Genomic DNA, 16,468 nt, shown 5'->3' on the forward strand with positions numbered 1-16,468 from the left:
CAGCCCGGCCTCCAGCAGCTCCTCTCCAAAGTTAGATTGGATGATTAAAAGGGGAATGGTGCGTCTGTGTCTAAAAACGTGTCATTGATTCACCTTTCCACACCTTCTTCTGTGTCTCGGTTTGGTCGTGAGGTTTTAATTTATTTTTGCTGTGGTCTGGATTGCTTTATTTGGCTCATTTTATTTTAGGTTTGGTGGTTCTGGTATAGAGTGGTGCAGGAATGAGTCCAAAAACCGGAGAATGAGTTAGCATTATAGCATCAGGGCCTACTTGTCTCGAAGTCATTGGTTTTGTTGAATGTAATTTATAGCCTATCGTTAGCTTTTTTTTTCATGAAAACTAGCTAAGCTAAGGGTGGCTTATGTTCATCATGAAGACATGTATTAGTCAATTCTAAGTAACCTCAGTTTTTAAGACATCTTCTAACTTCATTATTTAGCCGAACATTAGCAGCATTTAGCTTAGCGGTTGTGACGTGGAGTCATGTGACCGTGCTGTAGTTCCTTTATAGCCCAACATTAGCCACCTTTAGCTTAGCGGTGGTGACGTGAAGTCATGTGACCGTGCTGTAGTTCCTTTATAGCCCAACATTAGCCTCCTTTAGCTTAGCGGTGGTGACGTGAAGTCATGTGACCGTGCTGTAGTTCCTTTATAGCCCAACATTAGCCACCTTTAGCTTAGCGGTGGTGACGTGAAGTCATGTGACCGTGCTGTAGTTCCTTTATAGCCCAACATTAGCCACCTTTAGCTTAGCGGTGGTGACGTGAAGTCATGTGACCGTGCTGTAGTTCCTTTATAGCCCAACATTAGCCTCCTTTAGCTTAGCGGTGGAGACGTGAAGTCATGTGACCGTGCTGTAGTTCCTATAGCCCAACATTAGCCACCTTTAGCTTAGCGGTGGTGACGTGAAGTCATGTGACCGTGCTGTAGTTCCTTTGTAGCCCAACATTAGCCACCTTTAGCTTAGCGGTGGTGACGTGAAGTCATGTGACCGTGCTGTAGTTCCTTTATAGCCCAACATTAGCCTCCTTTAGCTTAGCGGTGGTGACGTGAAGTCATGTGACCGTGCTGTAGTTCCTATAGCCCAACATTAGCCACCTTTAGCTTAGCGGTGGTGACGTGAAGTCATGTGACCGTGCTGTAGTTCCTTTGTAGCCCAACATTAGCCACCTTTAGCTTAGCGGTGGAGACGTGAAGTCATGTGACCGTGCTGTAGTTCCTTTATAGCCCAACATTAGACTCCTTTAGCTTAGCGGTGGTGACGTGAAGTCATGTGACCGTGCTGTAGTTCCTTTATAGCCCAACATTAGCCTCCTTTAGCTTAGCGGTGGTGACGTGAAGTCATGTGACCGTGCTGTAGTTCCTTTATAGCCCAACATTAGCCTCCTTTAGCTTAGCGGTGGTGACGTGAAGTCATGTGACCGTGTTCTAGTTGTAGTAGAGATTATTTTCTGCATTGTACCAAAAACAAAACAAAAGCCCTTGTGATGCTAAGATCTGGGTCGGATTTCAAAAACACGTCATCCCTGCACCGCTCTATTGAGATAAAACCCAATGGTCTGCATGTTCTCAGAGCCGACGCCCAACACTCAGCATGACAGTGTCCGGGTTGCCTGATGGGCTACTTCATACCTGTGCTTTGCTTCCCAACATGTGGTTATTCCTTTGTTGTTAAGTTTGATTTTTGTTTGTTTTGTAGTATTTTTCATTAAGTTAAAGCAGTCGTTCATATGTTTCTGCTCTGACCTCCCTAACGCTCTGCTCTCTTTCTTAGATACCCATCAACCAGAACACCGTGATGGATGATATTGAGAAATGGCTAGATTTGGAGGATGAGGTAAATCTACAAAATCTACAACTGTGTTCGTTGGTTTTACTCCACATTTTACTGTTAAATTCTTGATTCCCATACAGAGCATTCCTGTTCATTTCAACACCTACTTTTCTTTCACATAGATTGTATAATATATTTCCTCAGACAGACATAACAAGATAAAGAGCAGTAGAGGGAAGGCAAGGACAATGCTATCTCACAAAAAGGAGAAGTGAATTAGCCACGTTAGCTCTTTCCTTCTGGAGATTGCCTTTACCCTTCAACAATTATAACAGCGATGTAAATATGTGGAGATTATCCTGCTGAACAAACGCGTAGGTGTTAATTTATTTCATGCGTGTGTTTCTATTCAGCACGTATTGTAACCATAGGAACACATGCATGCACATGGTGTTGCATCAGTACACAAATATACTCTTATTTATTATTTATTTATCTATATATTACTCCAAATGGATTCTAACCCTGGGTGTTAGTATTGAAACATCTAGGGGATATTATAGGTCCAATAATGTTTGTTTTGAATCACAAATAGATGATTATAGTCAAGTATGACCTCATTGCATCCCATAACAATCACCTCCCCATGCAGGTAATTCAACACTTAATCCAAATGGACTGAAATGCCTCCGTACTGCCTCATGTGTTCTGATCATCTCAATTATCTGACTGTTACTTCACAAGTTGTGTGTGTATTAAAAGCAACATATGTGTTTTCTGTTTGTGACACAGTACGATGACTACGAGGATTCAGACGGAGTGACCAGTGAAGGTGAGGCTCTTCACACTTCACTTTATGGGTTTTATTTGACGAGAGACGCATTTTTAGACATTTATCATTAGAAAAGCTCAATAGAAGCTTTAATAGAAGACACATTGGACCCATAGGTGGCACTAGGGACTTACATGGACATGTGGTGCCACCTATGGGTGCTTCATACTACCTCTCCAGAAACATTTTAACATCTACCTTATAAAGACTGCTGCTATATTAAACATTTTTATCTAAGATCAGGGGGTCCGCGGGGTCTTAAAAAGTATTAAAAGAAGATAAGGAGGAAGGACAATCAATACTGTATATAGTCAATGTGAGGTAAAGTGTGTCGCCAAGGTAACCGGTTAAGACTCCAAGTGGAGATGAGGTCTTAAAATGTATCACATCTGACTTCAGGACTCCTGCATACCTGAAGATGACAGAACTGACTTGGTTACTAATCAGTTTAGGATTAGTTTGATCCTAAGGTTTTTGTATAACTATGTAAAGCATCTTTGAGCTCCTGTAAAAGTACTTGATTCATAAAATGTATTCATATTATTATTTTGTCTTATTAAAATATCAGCTTACTGCTAAATCACTAATTACCAAACGTTTGCAGTGACCCATTCAAATTACATTATTCTCCTCATATATTTATGTTGACATCAGTACGCATTATTTAGGTTTAAACTTGACTATTTTCTTATCCTATTTTTAAATTCAGTATACGTGATTTCTCCTGAAATGTTATCCCAGTCTATAATCTATAATAAGTCATTACCAGCTGCTACTTCTCTAGTTTTTTATATATAGACTCATTTAATGATTTTTTTTTCATTTCCCATGGGTTCTTACTTATTTGATTTTCTTTAAAGAGCCTGTGACAGCCTCCCAACAACTGTTGTGCAATGAAATATAGGACTACTAGTAATCTTGAACCGTCAGTTTAAAAAAGAAGGTGCGATGCCGTTCCGATAAATATCAATAATTTAATAATCAATATCTTGTGCTTGCCTCTTAATTGAATATGTTTCAATCAGGAGACTTATTCCGTGAGTTTAATAGCATATTTATTGCCTGAGGGGTAATATACATTTTGGAGATTAGACCCCATTGTCTGTGATGGATTTAGGGGGGGAGAAGCCCACTAGGAAAAGAGAACCCCCCCCCCGGGGTCTAGACACTGGTGGTGCTAAAGTGCTGAAGGGGAATTCAGGTCCTTGATGATGAGGGCTCTTCTGGGCTAGCCTGGCCCTGGATCTGATGACTGGAGGGGAAGGAGGAGGTGAAGGAGGAGGTGAAGGTGGGTTGCATCAATTCTCTGAATGATGCTGGCGAGGGAGAAAAAGAGCAGATTTAAACGTTTGCCAGGTGTGCTGTGATTGGCTTGTGGGGAATGAGACGGGACTGATTGGTTTAGCTGGGCTATGACGCGCCCTTGCTTATTGAAGGAAGGGCGAGTGAGTGAGAGAGAATTTTGAATGCAAGCGTGGGAACCAGTCTTCCTGAAAGAACTTGCGCTGAGCTTCATTAGTCTTATAATAATAATAATAATAATAATAATACATCTCATTTATATAGCGCTTTTCTAGGTACTCAAACTCACTTTACAGAAAAAACATTTCACTCAAAAAAACACTTATTTATTTTCTTAACATATTGGATTTGCTTTTATGAACGTTTGCTTGCCTCTTTATTTAATATGTCTGTCTAGTAATAATACATTTAATTTAAATAGCGCTTTTTTAGGTATTTCAAGTCACTTTACGAGCAAAAATCACCCAAGGAACAAAGGTGAAATGAGGAAAATGTAAAATAAATATGACTACAATATGGAACAGAAAGCATTATGAACTTCCCACCCACTCGTTTATTTTACCTTTGTATCTACACTGTCCCTTTACTCTAACAGTTTATAAATCCCCGCTCCAGGAAGAATATACACATACATACATGTCATTTGTATAGCACACTTTAAAAACATCTCAAGGTGCTTCACAATTCAATGAGAGGTACAAAGGATCTATGAAACATTGAAAAAAAAGCAAAAATATTGCAAAAGCATTTCTGATTTCTGATCTCTCCCTACTTCTCTCTCTCTGCAGAATTCGATAAGTTTCTGGCGGGACGAGCAGAAGCGGCTGAGCGTCTGCCGTCGGTGCGAGCTTCCTCTCAGGATAACAACACCTCCGAGTCTTAACTACACTTCAGAGAAACTAATAACACTCATGAAGCTCCAGCTGCTGGGAGAGGAATGGGCATTACAACCCGTATCTGAAGGACGCTCAGCTGTGTATAATACTGCTCTGTACGGTGGAGCAAACATTTTTTTTTAAACCAATAAAAGGTAACGTTATTTGCTGAAGGGCGGAGGTTTTACTTGGCGTCGTAATGAAGGTTTGTCCATGTGTGGGATGCAAACATTTGCACATTTTATATGGTTACATTCCTGCTGTTTAAAAAACAAAAGAGATAATATTGTCACAGACTTTTGCAACATAGATGATGTATTATATTGCTGTTAAATATATATATATGTATATGTCATGGTGATTGTTTGCAGAAAACGCCCCTGTCCAAGTAGCACACTGTTAGCTTGTATGTCAGAGCAGATGTGATATTACATAAGGAAAGAGTTTGATGGAGGATGTTAGAGAATGATGTTTTTTTTTTACATCCAGCATTCCCCTGTGAATATGTCTTACTTGAAGTTCAACAGGAATTCATGGCACTGCTGTCATATATTAAACTGAAATATTAACTGGAAGACTGGCTATTTTTATTCTAACATCAATGAATTAATGTGCATTAACTGTATAATCCTATTTATAGCTTTGCAGGTATGGGGCCAAATATGTTTATGTTTAAAAATACAAAAATAGTTCAAGAAGTCTATACACATAGATAGGGGTAAAATACCTGATAAAGCGTACAGTTCATTTACCATATTAAATCAATATAAAAATATATGATGAATATTTCCTGTATATTTATATTTCTTTTAAACATACATTTTTATATTTTAATTAGTATGACAGTTTTCAAACTTTAAAAAAAGTTGTATTTCTCTTACTGTGTTTCTGAATGCACCACCATCCAACAAAGCAAATACATTCCTCGTATGTGTATGTATATATATCAATATATATAACAATGCTGTAGAATTTATAAACTATAAATGAATGGTTAAGGGTAACAGAGGGTAACAGGGTCAGTGTCAGTGGGAGTGTTTGTACGACACCGAAATAACAAATGGGTTTTTAGTTCTAATTCTGTACATGTTGTACAATTACTTAGAGGTAAAGTTGTGTAAAGGAATACAAATAAACAGCCAAACATTGAATCAATATTAGGCAACACATCTCAGTATCGTGGGTCAGAACCATGACTGTATAACGCTAGTAAACACTATCTGAAATCTGATTGGTCAAAACATGCCACCTCGCAAGTGTCCTGTTCTCTGATTGGTCCGCCGCACCTACGCCTCCCTCAGTTACGTGACGTAGCCCCGCCCCCTCTTTCTATCTTTATGTTCTGCTGCCTTCCTGCACGTTTCTCTTCTGACACCTGGCACACACCGGTCCTCCGTTATGTCTCTCGGTAAAGTTGCCCGGGGTTTGGTGCTTCCGGCCCGGGTCGCCCTACGGCCCGCCGCCCCGGTTCTCCACCGGAGCTACGCCGCTGTTTCTGAAGCCAGAGCCGTGCTGGAGAGCGAGCTGGAGGGGATCCGATCGGCAGGGACGTGGAAAGCGGAGAGAATTATCACTTCAAAGCAGGGACCGCAGATCAACGTGGAGGGCAGCCGCAGCAGTGAGTGGGCTCTTCATGTTCTTCGTTACTTTGTTGCAAGGCAATCTGATTGTCCTTGAACGCACCATTTGGCATATCTGACATGTTACTGTCATAGACATGTTAGTGCAGATAGTGACAAAAATCGGTTGCACGTCTCTGGTTAACAAAACAAAGGGTCAAAATACCCCCTAAATCGTTCAAGTAAATAAGTATTTTGGATCATACTAGGTAGGTAACTAGAATAACAAAGAGAGCCCCACTAGTTAACTAATTCTTCAAAACAGACCCTAACTAGTCAGCATTTTTGCATTGACTAGTTAGCAACTAGTCTCTGTATAGACTAGACTCTGTATCAAGGATAGCACAAATGTATGTGAGAGAAAGTAAGTTCAATATGAGGCCAACTAGTGTAACTAATGGAAATTGAAGTTGGAAGTCTATTTTGAACTAGTTACCAGGTAAGCATCCTAAGGGTTGTTTACTAGTGTGCATAACGGTAAATCAAGCATGTGGGATAGAGAGAGATTCCTGAGTCCTGATTGGTTGGTATTTTGTGTTTTTAACTGGAGAGCTAGTTCCCACTTATTCCCACCTACTGATTAGCATTTAATGCACCTAGTGTAGTGAGGATTTTTGAATTTCACTAGTCCAAATGATATACATTTTGAGCCTCAATAGTTAACTAGTTGGCCTTAACTTGTTTAAAAAAGTGATTACAATTATTCAAAGTCAACTATTAAACTCCAAAGACACCACTACTAGCTAACTAGTAATTATTTTGTCTTCGACTAGTAAGTTATCTAGTGAGGCTTGAGTCCCTAAATGCTCACTAGATACATGAAATGCTTCAATGCTTCATTTACTATTGAAGTCTAAATACACCCAAGGTAACTAGTGATGTTTGTTTGTTTTTCTAGTTAACTAGTATGGTTGAGTATAGTATAGTTGAGCTAATTTTGCCATAACTTGTTAACTAGTCTGACAAAAATACCACTAGTTGCTGAAAAAGTCTGACTACTAGAAGAAAGATGCCAAACTAGTGCAGAGAAAGAGCCGTCTGAATTCATGGATATAGAAAAACAACTCAAATTACTTGCCGTTTACTACTCGTTGTTTTCCAGTGTTTCTGTTCCTCCCACTTTGTTATCTAGGTGTTGAACTTGACTTATGTTGACTTAGTAACTGAAGGTTGTGGCCCCTTGTGTGAAACTAACTTTCTAATGCAGCGTTTCTTCCTCTATGTTTTCGTGGTGTTGAATCTGACTCATGTTGACTCAAACTAGTTACAGTAACTGAAGGCATGTAAGGTTACCAGAGGACACACAAGCCAGAATTGTTTTTAAATCGCTTAAAACATGAACAATAATCAATTTGAACTTGACTTTTATCACAAAATGAAACATAATATGAATTGGAAAGCTACGTCCACTACTAAGCTCTGTTTTGTGTTTTGTATCGCCTTTGTTCACACTTTAGTTTGTACCTTTGCCAAAATTTGACTCTGCTGATTCATGAATGGCCCTTTGACTCGAGGTCACGGCCCCTCATGTGTGAAACTGACTCAGTAAAATCCCTCTGGATGGATGCATTGTTATTCTTTCACCCTTTGTTCTGACGTGTTAGCTTTTTTAGCTCTGTTAGCGCCCAAGAAAAACAACATCACTTATAACGCAGGGTTTAAGTTGCTTATAGTGGTAATTGTTGTACAGATTTAAATTGTCATGTCCTTTTCTCCCTTAATGTTCACCTCTTTCTCTTCCAGCCATATTGAATTTCTGTGCCAACAACTACCTGGGGCTGTCCAGTCACCCAGAGGTCGTTCAGGCTGGGATCGATGCTCTGAATACTCACGGAGCTGGACTGAGCTCTGTCAGGTTCATCTGCGGCACACAGGTATGATGGCTGCTAATAATAATACATGGATAACAGCATACAAAGCTGTATTGCAGCTAAATCTAATGAAGGGTATTAACTTTGCTCTTTTTTATAGGATCTACACAAGAATCTGGAGCAGAAGCTAGCTGAGTTCCACGAGAGGGAGGACTGCATCCTGTATGCTAGCTGCTTTGATGCTAACGCTGGACTCTTTGAGGTATTTAGTCTGTACTTGAGAGGGTTTCTCCCAAAGAGTAGTGCAAGGATATCTTGAACCCTGAAGGCAGCATCTCCCTGTGTCAAACAAACGTTTATGGTTCTTACACGTTTAGTTCAGCAGGTTAATCTCCACATATTGACACCACTTAATGATTTCTGAAGTAAAAAGCTAACGTTAGGCTATAAAGGAACTACAGCACGGTCACATGACTTCACGTCACCACCGCTAAGCTAAAGGTGGCTAATGTTGGGCTATAAAGGAACTACAGCACGGTCACATGACTTCACGTCACCACCGCTAAGCTAAAGGAGGCTAATGTTGGGCTAACGGAACTACAGCACGGTCACATGACTTCACGTCATCACCGCTAAGCTAAAGGAGGCTAATGTTGGGCTATAAAGGAACTACAGCACGGTCACATGACTTCACGTCATCACCGCTAAGCTAAAGGCGGCTAATGTTGGGCTATAAAGGAACTACAGCACGGTCACATGACTTCACGTCACCACCGCTAAGCTAAAGGAGGCTAATGTTGGGCTATAAAGGAACTACAGCACGGTCACATGACTTCACGTCACCACCGCTAAGCTAAAGGCGGCTAATGTTGGGCTATAAAGGAACTACAGCACGGTCACATGACTTCACGTCACCACCGCTAAGCTAAAGGTGGCTAATGTTGGGCTATAAAGGAACTACAGCACGGTCACATGACTTCACGTCACCACCGCTAAGCTAAAGGCGGCTAATGTTGGGCTATAAAGGAACTACAGCACGGTCACATGACTTCACGTCACCACCGCTAAGCTAAAGGAGGCTAATGTTGGGCTATAAAGGAACTAGAGTACGGTCACATGACTTCACGTCACCACCGCTAAGCTAAAGGTGGCTAATGTTGGGCTATAAAGGAACTACAGCACGGTCACATGACTTCACGTCACCACCACTAAGCTAAAGGTGGCTAATGTTGGGCTATAAAGGAACTACAGCACGGTCACATGACTTCACGTCACCACCGCTAAGCTAAAGGTGGCTAATGTTGGGCGTGATGATGTTTAGTCGTCTCATTTAGACACTTGTTAGCAACCTCTGTTTTTAAATTCACCAGTGGGGTATTTACTGACGTATTTGAACATTTGTATCTGAAATCTCTTCAGCTTGTGTTAACCACCTATCACTCTGACACTCAGGTTCTGTTGGGCCCGGATGACGCGGTTCTGTCCGATGAGTTGAATCACGCCTCGATCATCGATGGGATCCGACTGTGCCGAGCAAAGAGGCTGCGCTACAAACACATGGACCTGAGAGACCTGGAGACCAAGCTCAAAGAGGCTCAGGTGTGTGAGGGATTAGCTTCTACCGAAACCATTACTGCGCAACAACTCATATCGATTAGACATGTCAAGGATCATGATGAATGTTGGGAAACACAGTATGTGATGGAGGTCACACAGGTCAATCTCATATTTCCATTTAAAGTCACGCTGCGTTAAAGCCACATTACTGAGGGGGTCAGATCCCTGGTCACCGGCTTCAGCTTCAATCTCTGGATCCATGTATCTGTGATCCGCTCCAGAATGGAAGTAGTCATCACATACAGAGCATCAACTAGTTCCTGAACAGTGTCCTTCACATGCTGATATCCAAGAGAGGGAGTTCCACAGTCACAAGATGGAGGAATAGAAAGCAGTATTCAATGTTTACTTCAGATTAGCTCCACGTCAGAAATGATCATGCTTGTCATATGTCTCTCTCCATAGAGGCTGAATCATCATGTTAATCACATAGCTATCATATGCCTCAAACAGTCCTGATGCTCTTCTAGGTAATCACACATCCTGTCATGATCACAGCTACAGTTGATACCTTTGTTATCATGTTACTCTCATGTTGGAAGAGGACATTCAGGATTTCCCCATCAGTATTTGTCCATGTTGATGTTACACATGGAGCTGCTGTGTCAAATTTCAGACTTGATCTGATCATTAAAGTGTCATCGTATCCTCTCCAGTCGTCTCGTCTTCGCCTGGTTGTGACGGACGGCGTCTTCTCGATGGACGGAGACGTGGCTCCTCTCTCAGGAATCTGTGATCTGGCTGATCAGTACGGAGCCCTCGTGTTCATCGACGAGTGCCACGCTACCGGGTTCCTGGGGGCCCGCGGCAGGTGGGTCTCATCCAATCACTGCACACATTCTATTCCATTCTATTTCTATGTAATAATTAAAATGTGGGCCATTTTTAAGAAAAGGTAGTTTTTGCAGAAGGTTAAAAGTAGTAAAATAAATATTTTTTGGCTGTTAATTAAACGCAGTTCCTACAACACTGTATCTACGAGATATCTTAGTTTGACTCCATACAAGTATTCGCAGTATATCATCATTATAAGTACAATAATATTCATTCATAAAATGTCATGAAAATATCGAGTGTGTGGCCACTTCACGCAGCTTCAGTTGATCTATACTATATTTGCTATTATTTTTATTATTTTTTAATGTTATTATAGTGTTCTTAAAATAGTTCTCTATCTATCTGTGTTTTTAATTTTACTTTTACTTTTATGTACGCACCACGACATCAATTCCAAATCCTCTTACGTGTCAGCCTACCTGGTGATAAACCTGATTCTGATTACAATTGTTCTTAGAAAATTAGTGTTTTGTTGATATTCAAAGGATTCATGGCTTTATTCTTCATTCTTGTCCCTTTTATTTGTCACTTTGTCTCCAGTGAATCAGAATACCTGTATTCGTCCCACAGAGGGGAAATGTACATTGTTACAGCAGAAAAGAGCCAAAGACAGATTAATGTTAACTAAGAAGCATGCATTAAAAAGTATTAAGGATAACAAATTACACAATTTACAATCCTGTAACAATTCTGAAGATTTAGCAGCCAGGTATATATGACACAGTTATTAACGGCATATATATATATATATATTGCACATAGTTGGTATTTAACAATAAGGAGTGTTATAGTCTGTTTGCGTAGGGTTGGCAATGCAAACGTTAAATCTCAGGCTCCTCCAACAGTGCAATATACTTAGGACATAAAACAAGACATTCATTGGTGCAATAGATATAATGGTAAGTTGCAGAAAAAACAGACGTATATGCTATGAGATAATAGGATCAAATGAAATACTGCACAGTAGAATACACACTGTAATAATATATAGTATGTAGATTATGTGGAATAGCAGATGTGCAGATAGACAGTGTATAATAAACATGAAGCTCTGCAGTATCTTCCTGTCTCTATGAGTGGATGAACTAACGATGTCCCTCCTGTGCTGCAGAGGAACGGACGAGCTGCTTGGAGTGATGGACAGAGTTCACATCGTAAACTCCACCCTGGGGAAAGCTCTGGGAGGAGCAGCCGGTACGTTTCTGTGTGATCCGTCACTATGACGATGATCGAATCTTTTACTTTCATGAACAACAGAGGGGGTCGGACCTGAACAGTGTTTAAGCTTCTTCTTGCCCCTTTTGAACATGACGGAAATTGTTTCTTTTTCTTTTCCTTTCTTTCTTTTTTTCTTTTGCTTCACTTTGTTATAATTATTATTGTTTGTTTTGTTTCTAACATGTTCAATAAATTCACTAATAAAAATAATAATGTTGATAACACAAAAAATGTGGTGCAAAGATAGATGAGACGATTTCAAATCTAGAAGTCTGATACTTATATACACTGAACAAAAATATAAACGCAAACGTTTTTTTAGATTTGTGAACAATATTTGAGAGAAATGGTTATTTTGTGTATATAGAAAATGTTTTAGATCTTTGAGTTCATCTCATGAAAAATGGGAGCAAAAACAAAAGTGTTGCATTTATATTTTTGTTCAGTGTATATATATATAAATATAACTGATATATTCTCTCTCTCTCTCTCTCTCTCTCTCTCTCTCTCTTTCTCTCAGGGGGCTACACGGTGGGTCCCAAGCCGCTCATCGACCTCTTGAGGCAGCGCTCTCGGCCGTACCTGTTCTCCAACTCTCTGCCCCCGCCGGTGGTCGGCTGCGCCCTCCGCGCGGTGGAGCTGCTGCTGGCGTCCAATGAGATCTCTCAGAGCATGACGGCAAAAACCATGAGGTGCGCTTCAGTCAGGGGGGGCGGGGGTTATGAAGCTCGCTACATCCACATTATTACTCGGCGTAGTACAGTACCATACTCTACCATAGTAATAATACAGCGGTTCCCAACCTTTTTCAACTCAGGGCCCACTTAAGAATCTAAAAAATGTTTGTGGCCCACATTCAACCATAAACAATACGGAGGCTAAATAAAGTTCTGATTGGTCGATTCAGAACATGTGACGCATTGTAAATCCAGTAGAACAGACCGCTATCAAGGACTGTAATGACCGTTGCTAAGGAGGACCGAGAAAGAGAAAGGAAAGGAGGTTCAAATTTTAAAAAAAATCTTAATAATGAAAACGTTTCCACACAAATCATAATGTCTTGCAAATTATTTGGCGGCCCACTTGCAATGCCTTCAGATTGGGAACCGCTGCAATAATACAAAGGGGCTTTATTGTTATGACTACATTTTAAACAAGTATTGCCAAAGCGTTCCGCACACGACGTTATAACAGAACAAAAACAAAAAGAGACACTAAACGTAAATGTCTCTGCAGTGTAATCAGATTAGCCTTCTGGATATTTCAGATATATTAATGTACATGGCATTGAAGAAACATAAAAAGGCAGCAGGGTTGTTTCTAGGTATATAAGGGAATAAATACATCTCCTATATATTTTTTTCACCTTGTTGAGTAACACCCACACGCTGCCTTCAGGCCGATATTATGTGACTATGAACTACATAGACAATGCATGCATACTGAATAGACTTACGCCTCATCTTGAAGGACTTTGTGATTCATCCTGGACACAGTCTTGACAAACTAGGGCTGAACCAAAAGTCTAACATTTAAAGCTTCTGTTTCTTTAAAGAAGCTTCAAATGTCTGTTGTAAAAAAAAATCCTAATCAGATTAAATGATTTGGTTTAATCTTATTAAATCAACGGTGTGTTTCATAGTTGTTACTCCTGGGTTTTTATGTAAATTTCAGCAGCCCATACAAACATAATCACACTACTGATTTATTCCATTTCTTTAAGCTGAATCCACAGTTTATACAAAGAAATAAAGACAAGAGAAACATTAAAACGTCTTCTCTGTAATATGTATTTCAGGTTCAGGAACAAGATGACGGAGGCGGGCTTCACCATCTCCGGCTCGGATCACCCCATCTGTCCCGTGATGCTGGGCGACGCTCGGCTGGCGTCTCTGATGTCCGAAGACATGCTGAAGCTCGGTGAGGAGGCAGGGAACCACTGAAGCTATTCGATTTTGAAAGAGAATACACCTAAGACCTTCATTCAGCTTTACCCCACATTGTGTTCTGATATAGATTGCTGACTGACATGAGAGACATTTAAATCAAAGGATGTTACTTTGACGAAAGTTGAAATGTTAAGGATAAATTGTTAATGTCCAGATAAAAGTAAACAACTGTAGATAAAGTTTAAAATAGCAAGTATAAAGTGGAAATATTTCAAATGAAGTCAGATATTGAGAACAAAGAGGAAATGGAGAGTATAGTGGGTCGAAATTCAAAGAATCACATTGAAGTTTTAGTAAAGGTGCCAAGCAATAAAAAACAAATTGTGGTGACTATTGCCACTCAACATCACCATGGATTGATACTGTGATTTTCAGTTAGAGGTGTGCGCTCCCCAATTACGACCACGACATGTTTGCTATTAATACAATTTATTTGCACCAAAAACAGCGTGTGTTTGCAACTCGCACGAAAAACTCTGCTTCAATTACCCGCCGTGCCTGTGCCGGTGAGGTCACTTAAAGGTCCCCGATTATACTGTTTTTCATCAATTTATCACAGGTCTCAGATATCTACAGAGCCTGTCTCTGATTGGCTGAAACACCAAACACATCATTGCAGCATTACCCATAATCCCCTCTGTTTCAGCCCTGTTTCCAAAGTGCTGATTCTCTGTCTGTTACTTTAGATGAAAATAAGGAGCCCCTCCCCACGCCCCTCTGAGAGAGATTTGGTTACCTTGGTTGCTGATTGGCTAATGGTTACACAAGACAAAAAATCGTTATGACATCATAAAGTGGCCAAAATCTGATCAGCTCATTTTCAGACAGGTTTTTATAGAAATGGATCAGGACAAAAAGAGAGAGAATCTTTGTTCCTGAAACTTTCAGTCTCTTTACACAGAGGGGACACATGTCGATGTAGAAGCTACATGAAAAAGTGGATAGGTGCCCTTTAAATACCCTGTGCCCCCATTGCGACATCCTCACAATCAACAACCACAACAAACACATGGGCGCAACACAAATCAAAGAATAAAGAGAAATGGTAAAAGGTCAAATGTCCCAGCTTTCTAAACACTCCTTCTCTGCTCCACAGGGATTTACGTGATCGGATTCTCCTTCCCAGTCGTGCCAAAGGGCAAAGCAAGAATCCGTGTTCAGATCTCCGCCGCGCACACAGACCAAGACATCGACCAGTGTGTGGACGCCTTCATCCAGACGGGCAGGAAGCACGGAGTCGTCTCCTGAACAACACGGAAAAATATAATCCAGCAACCACAACGAGTCACTGGACGAAGCTTTTGCTCTCAGATTGAGCTGCCTGTTACCCCCGACCTATGAATGATGGTGATGGGAGGAATGGTTACAGCTGTAGGTCAACGGAGGATATTGTTATTCATGTGTTTGCTTGGCTGGATAAAGAACATTTTGCTGTGTGTATGAGTTTGTATTTAAAATAAAGGGCTGTACATTTGATATTTCCTACCAAAAAAGGAGATAAAGGAGAAGTATTTCTACTGAATCCTTTAATGTTTTGAAAAAATATGGATTTATTTAGGCTATTTATTCATCCGTTCTACAGGTTAAGACGATAAAGTCACAATTGGGAATGCAAGTATTCGTATAACGTTGCCTTATTAACATGAACTCATCTTTCGAAACCAGCTAAAGGACTGTTACTCTGTGCATGTGATTTCTAGTTAGAGAAAGACTTTCAGAAGTTTTCTTGTTTAATTCTCAGCTCTTTTGAAATGTGACGTTATCCAAAGGTCTTGTTCTGTTTCAACACATGAGAGCTGCTTTGCCTTTTGTGTCTTAGGAGATGCAACTGCAGATTTCCACATTCTTGATAAAGAAAATGAAATTAAAGTCTGCCTTTGCTCAAACATGTGTCTTTGATGTCAATACTTCATTTAAGCTTCACTGTGCAGAATGAAGCATGTGCAGAGTTTGACCGTAGAAAGCTGTATTCACATTAATCAGTTTCTCTGCACACCTTAAATCTCAGTTTCTGATATGTATCTATGTGATTTGAGACAGCAGAACAAGTAAGAAAGCCAAAATGTCTGAATATGAAACCAGTGTGATGTGAAAACGTGTCCTGCTTTTTGTATATGTTTCAGTGTCTTAACATATGTCTGTAGAGCAAACTATTAATATAGAGTTATCTTAAATTATAGTCTGACTGATCATATGTAAATATAAGCCCACCATCTGTCATTTTACCAAAAAAAGTCCCTCAAAGTTAGATTTTACTGAATCTATTCCCATTTTAAAATCAGATTACTCTTCAATCCTGTCAAGAAAAGGAACTACTTCATAAAATAGGGTTATAATGACGGTAGATATTCACTGATGTTAAAAGATGCAGTTTAATGTTCATGCTTCTCCACCATCTGTCATTTCATTTCACACAAGAACAAACCAAGCCTCTAAAACTGACATAGTAGAACATTTTACTGAAACTATATACAGTTTTCTCCATCTTCTTTATGAAACAGAGTTATTAAAGGTGGTACAAATATGTGTTGTTGTTCAAAATGTGCAGTTTAATATTTAATATTATGCTTCTTTGTTTTGAGCCACATGTTTCTTCTTCCTCCTCCTCTTTCTGTTGTCTTTTTCGCGCCACC

At 40.0% G+C, this 16,468-nt stretch overlaps 2 protein-coding genes across 7 annotated transcripts in view; both read left to right on the forward strand.

Moving 5' to 3' along the window:
• Positions 1–5,359, forward strand: part of tom1 (target of myb1 membrane trafficking protein) — a 19,507-nt gene extending 14,148 nt beyond the window's left edge. For 3 of the 6 annotated variants that reach the window (XM_079645379.1, XM_079645380.1, XM_079645384.1), the window contains 4 exons: positions 1–58; positions 1,776–1,837; positions 2,555–2,607; positions 4,698–5,359. The exon at positions 1–58 is cut by the window's left edge and continues 5 nt beyond it. In XM_079645379.1, the coding sequence (XP_079501505.1) occupies positions 1–58; positions 1,776–1,837; positions 2,555–2,607; positions 4,698–4,792 (268 nt within the window). In that variant the 3' untranslated portion in view covers positions 4,793–5,359. Of the gene's footprint in view, positions 59–1,775; positions 1,839–2,554; positions 2,608–4,697 lie in introns of all 6 variants that reach the window. The other 3 variants (XM_079645381.1, XM_079645383.1, XM_079645382.1) reach the window with 3 other exon arrangements.
• Positions 5,360–6,129: 770 nt separating this feature from the next.
• gcat (glycine C-acetyltransferase) lies at positions 6,130–15,721 on the forward strand. Its single transcript, XM_079646843.1, has 9 exons — positions 6,130–6,402; positions 8,147–8,277; positions 8,375–8,476; positions 9,667–9,813; positions 10,488–10,642; positions 11,780–11,862; positions 12,407–12,578; positions 13,685–13,806; positions 14,932–15,721. Exons 1-9 carry the CDS (start codon positions 6,183–6,185, stop codon positions 15,081–15,083), a joined length of 1,284 nt encoding a protein of 427 aa, XP_079502969.1. The 5' UTR covers positions 6,130–6,182; the 3' UTR covers positions 15,084–15,721.
• Positions 15,722–16,468: the final 747 nt, after the last annotated feature.

The sequence above is a fragment of the Notothenia rossii genome, assembly GCF_949606895.1.
Source record: "Notothenia rossii genome assembly, chromosome: 8".
Taxonomy (NCBI): Eukaryota; Metazoa; Chordata; class Actinopteri; order Perciformes; family Nototheniidae; genus Notothenia; species Notothenia rossii.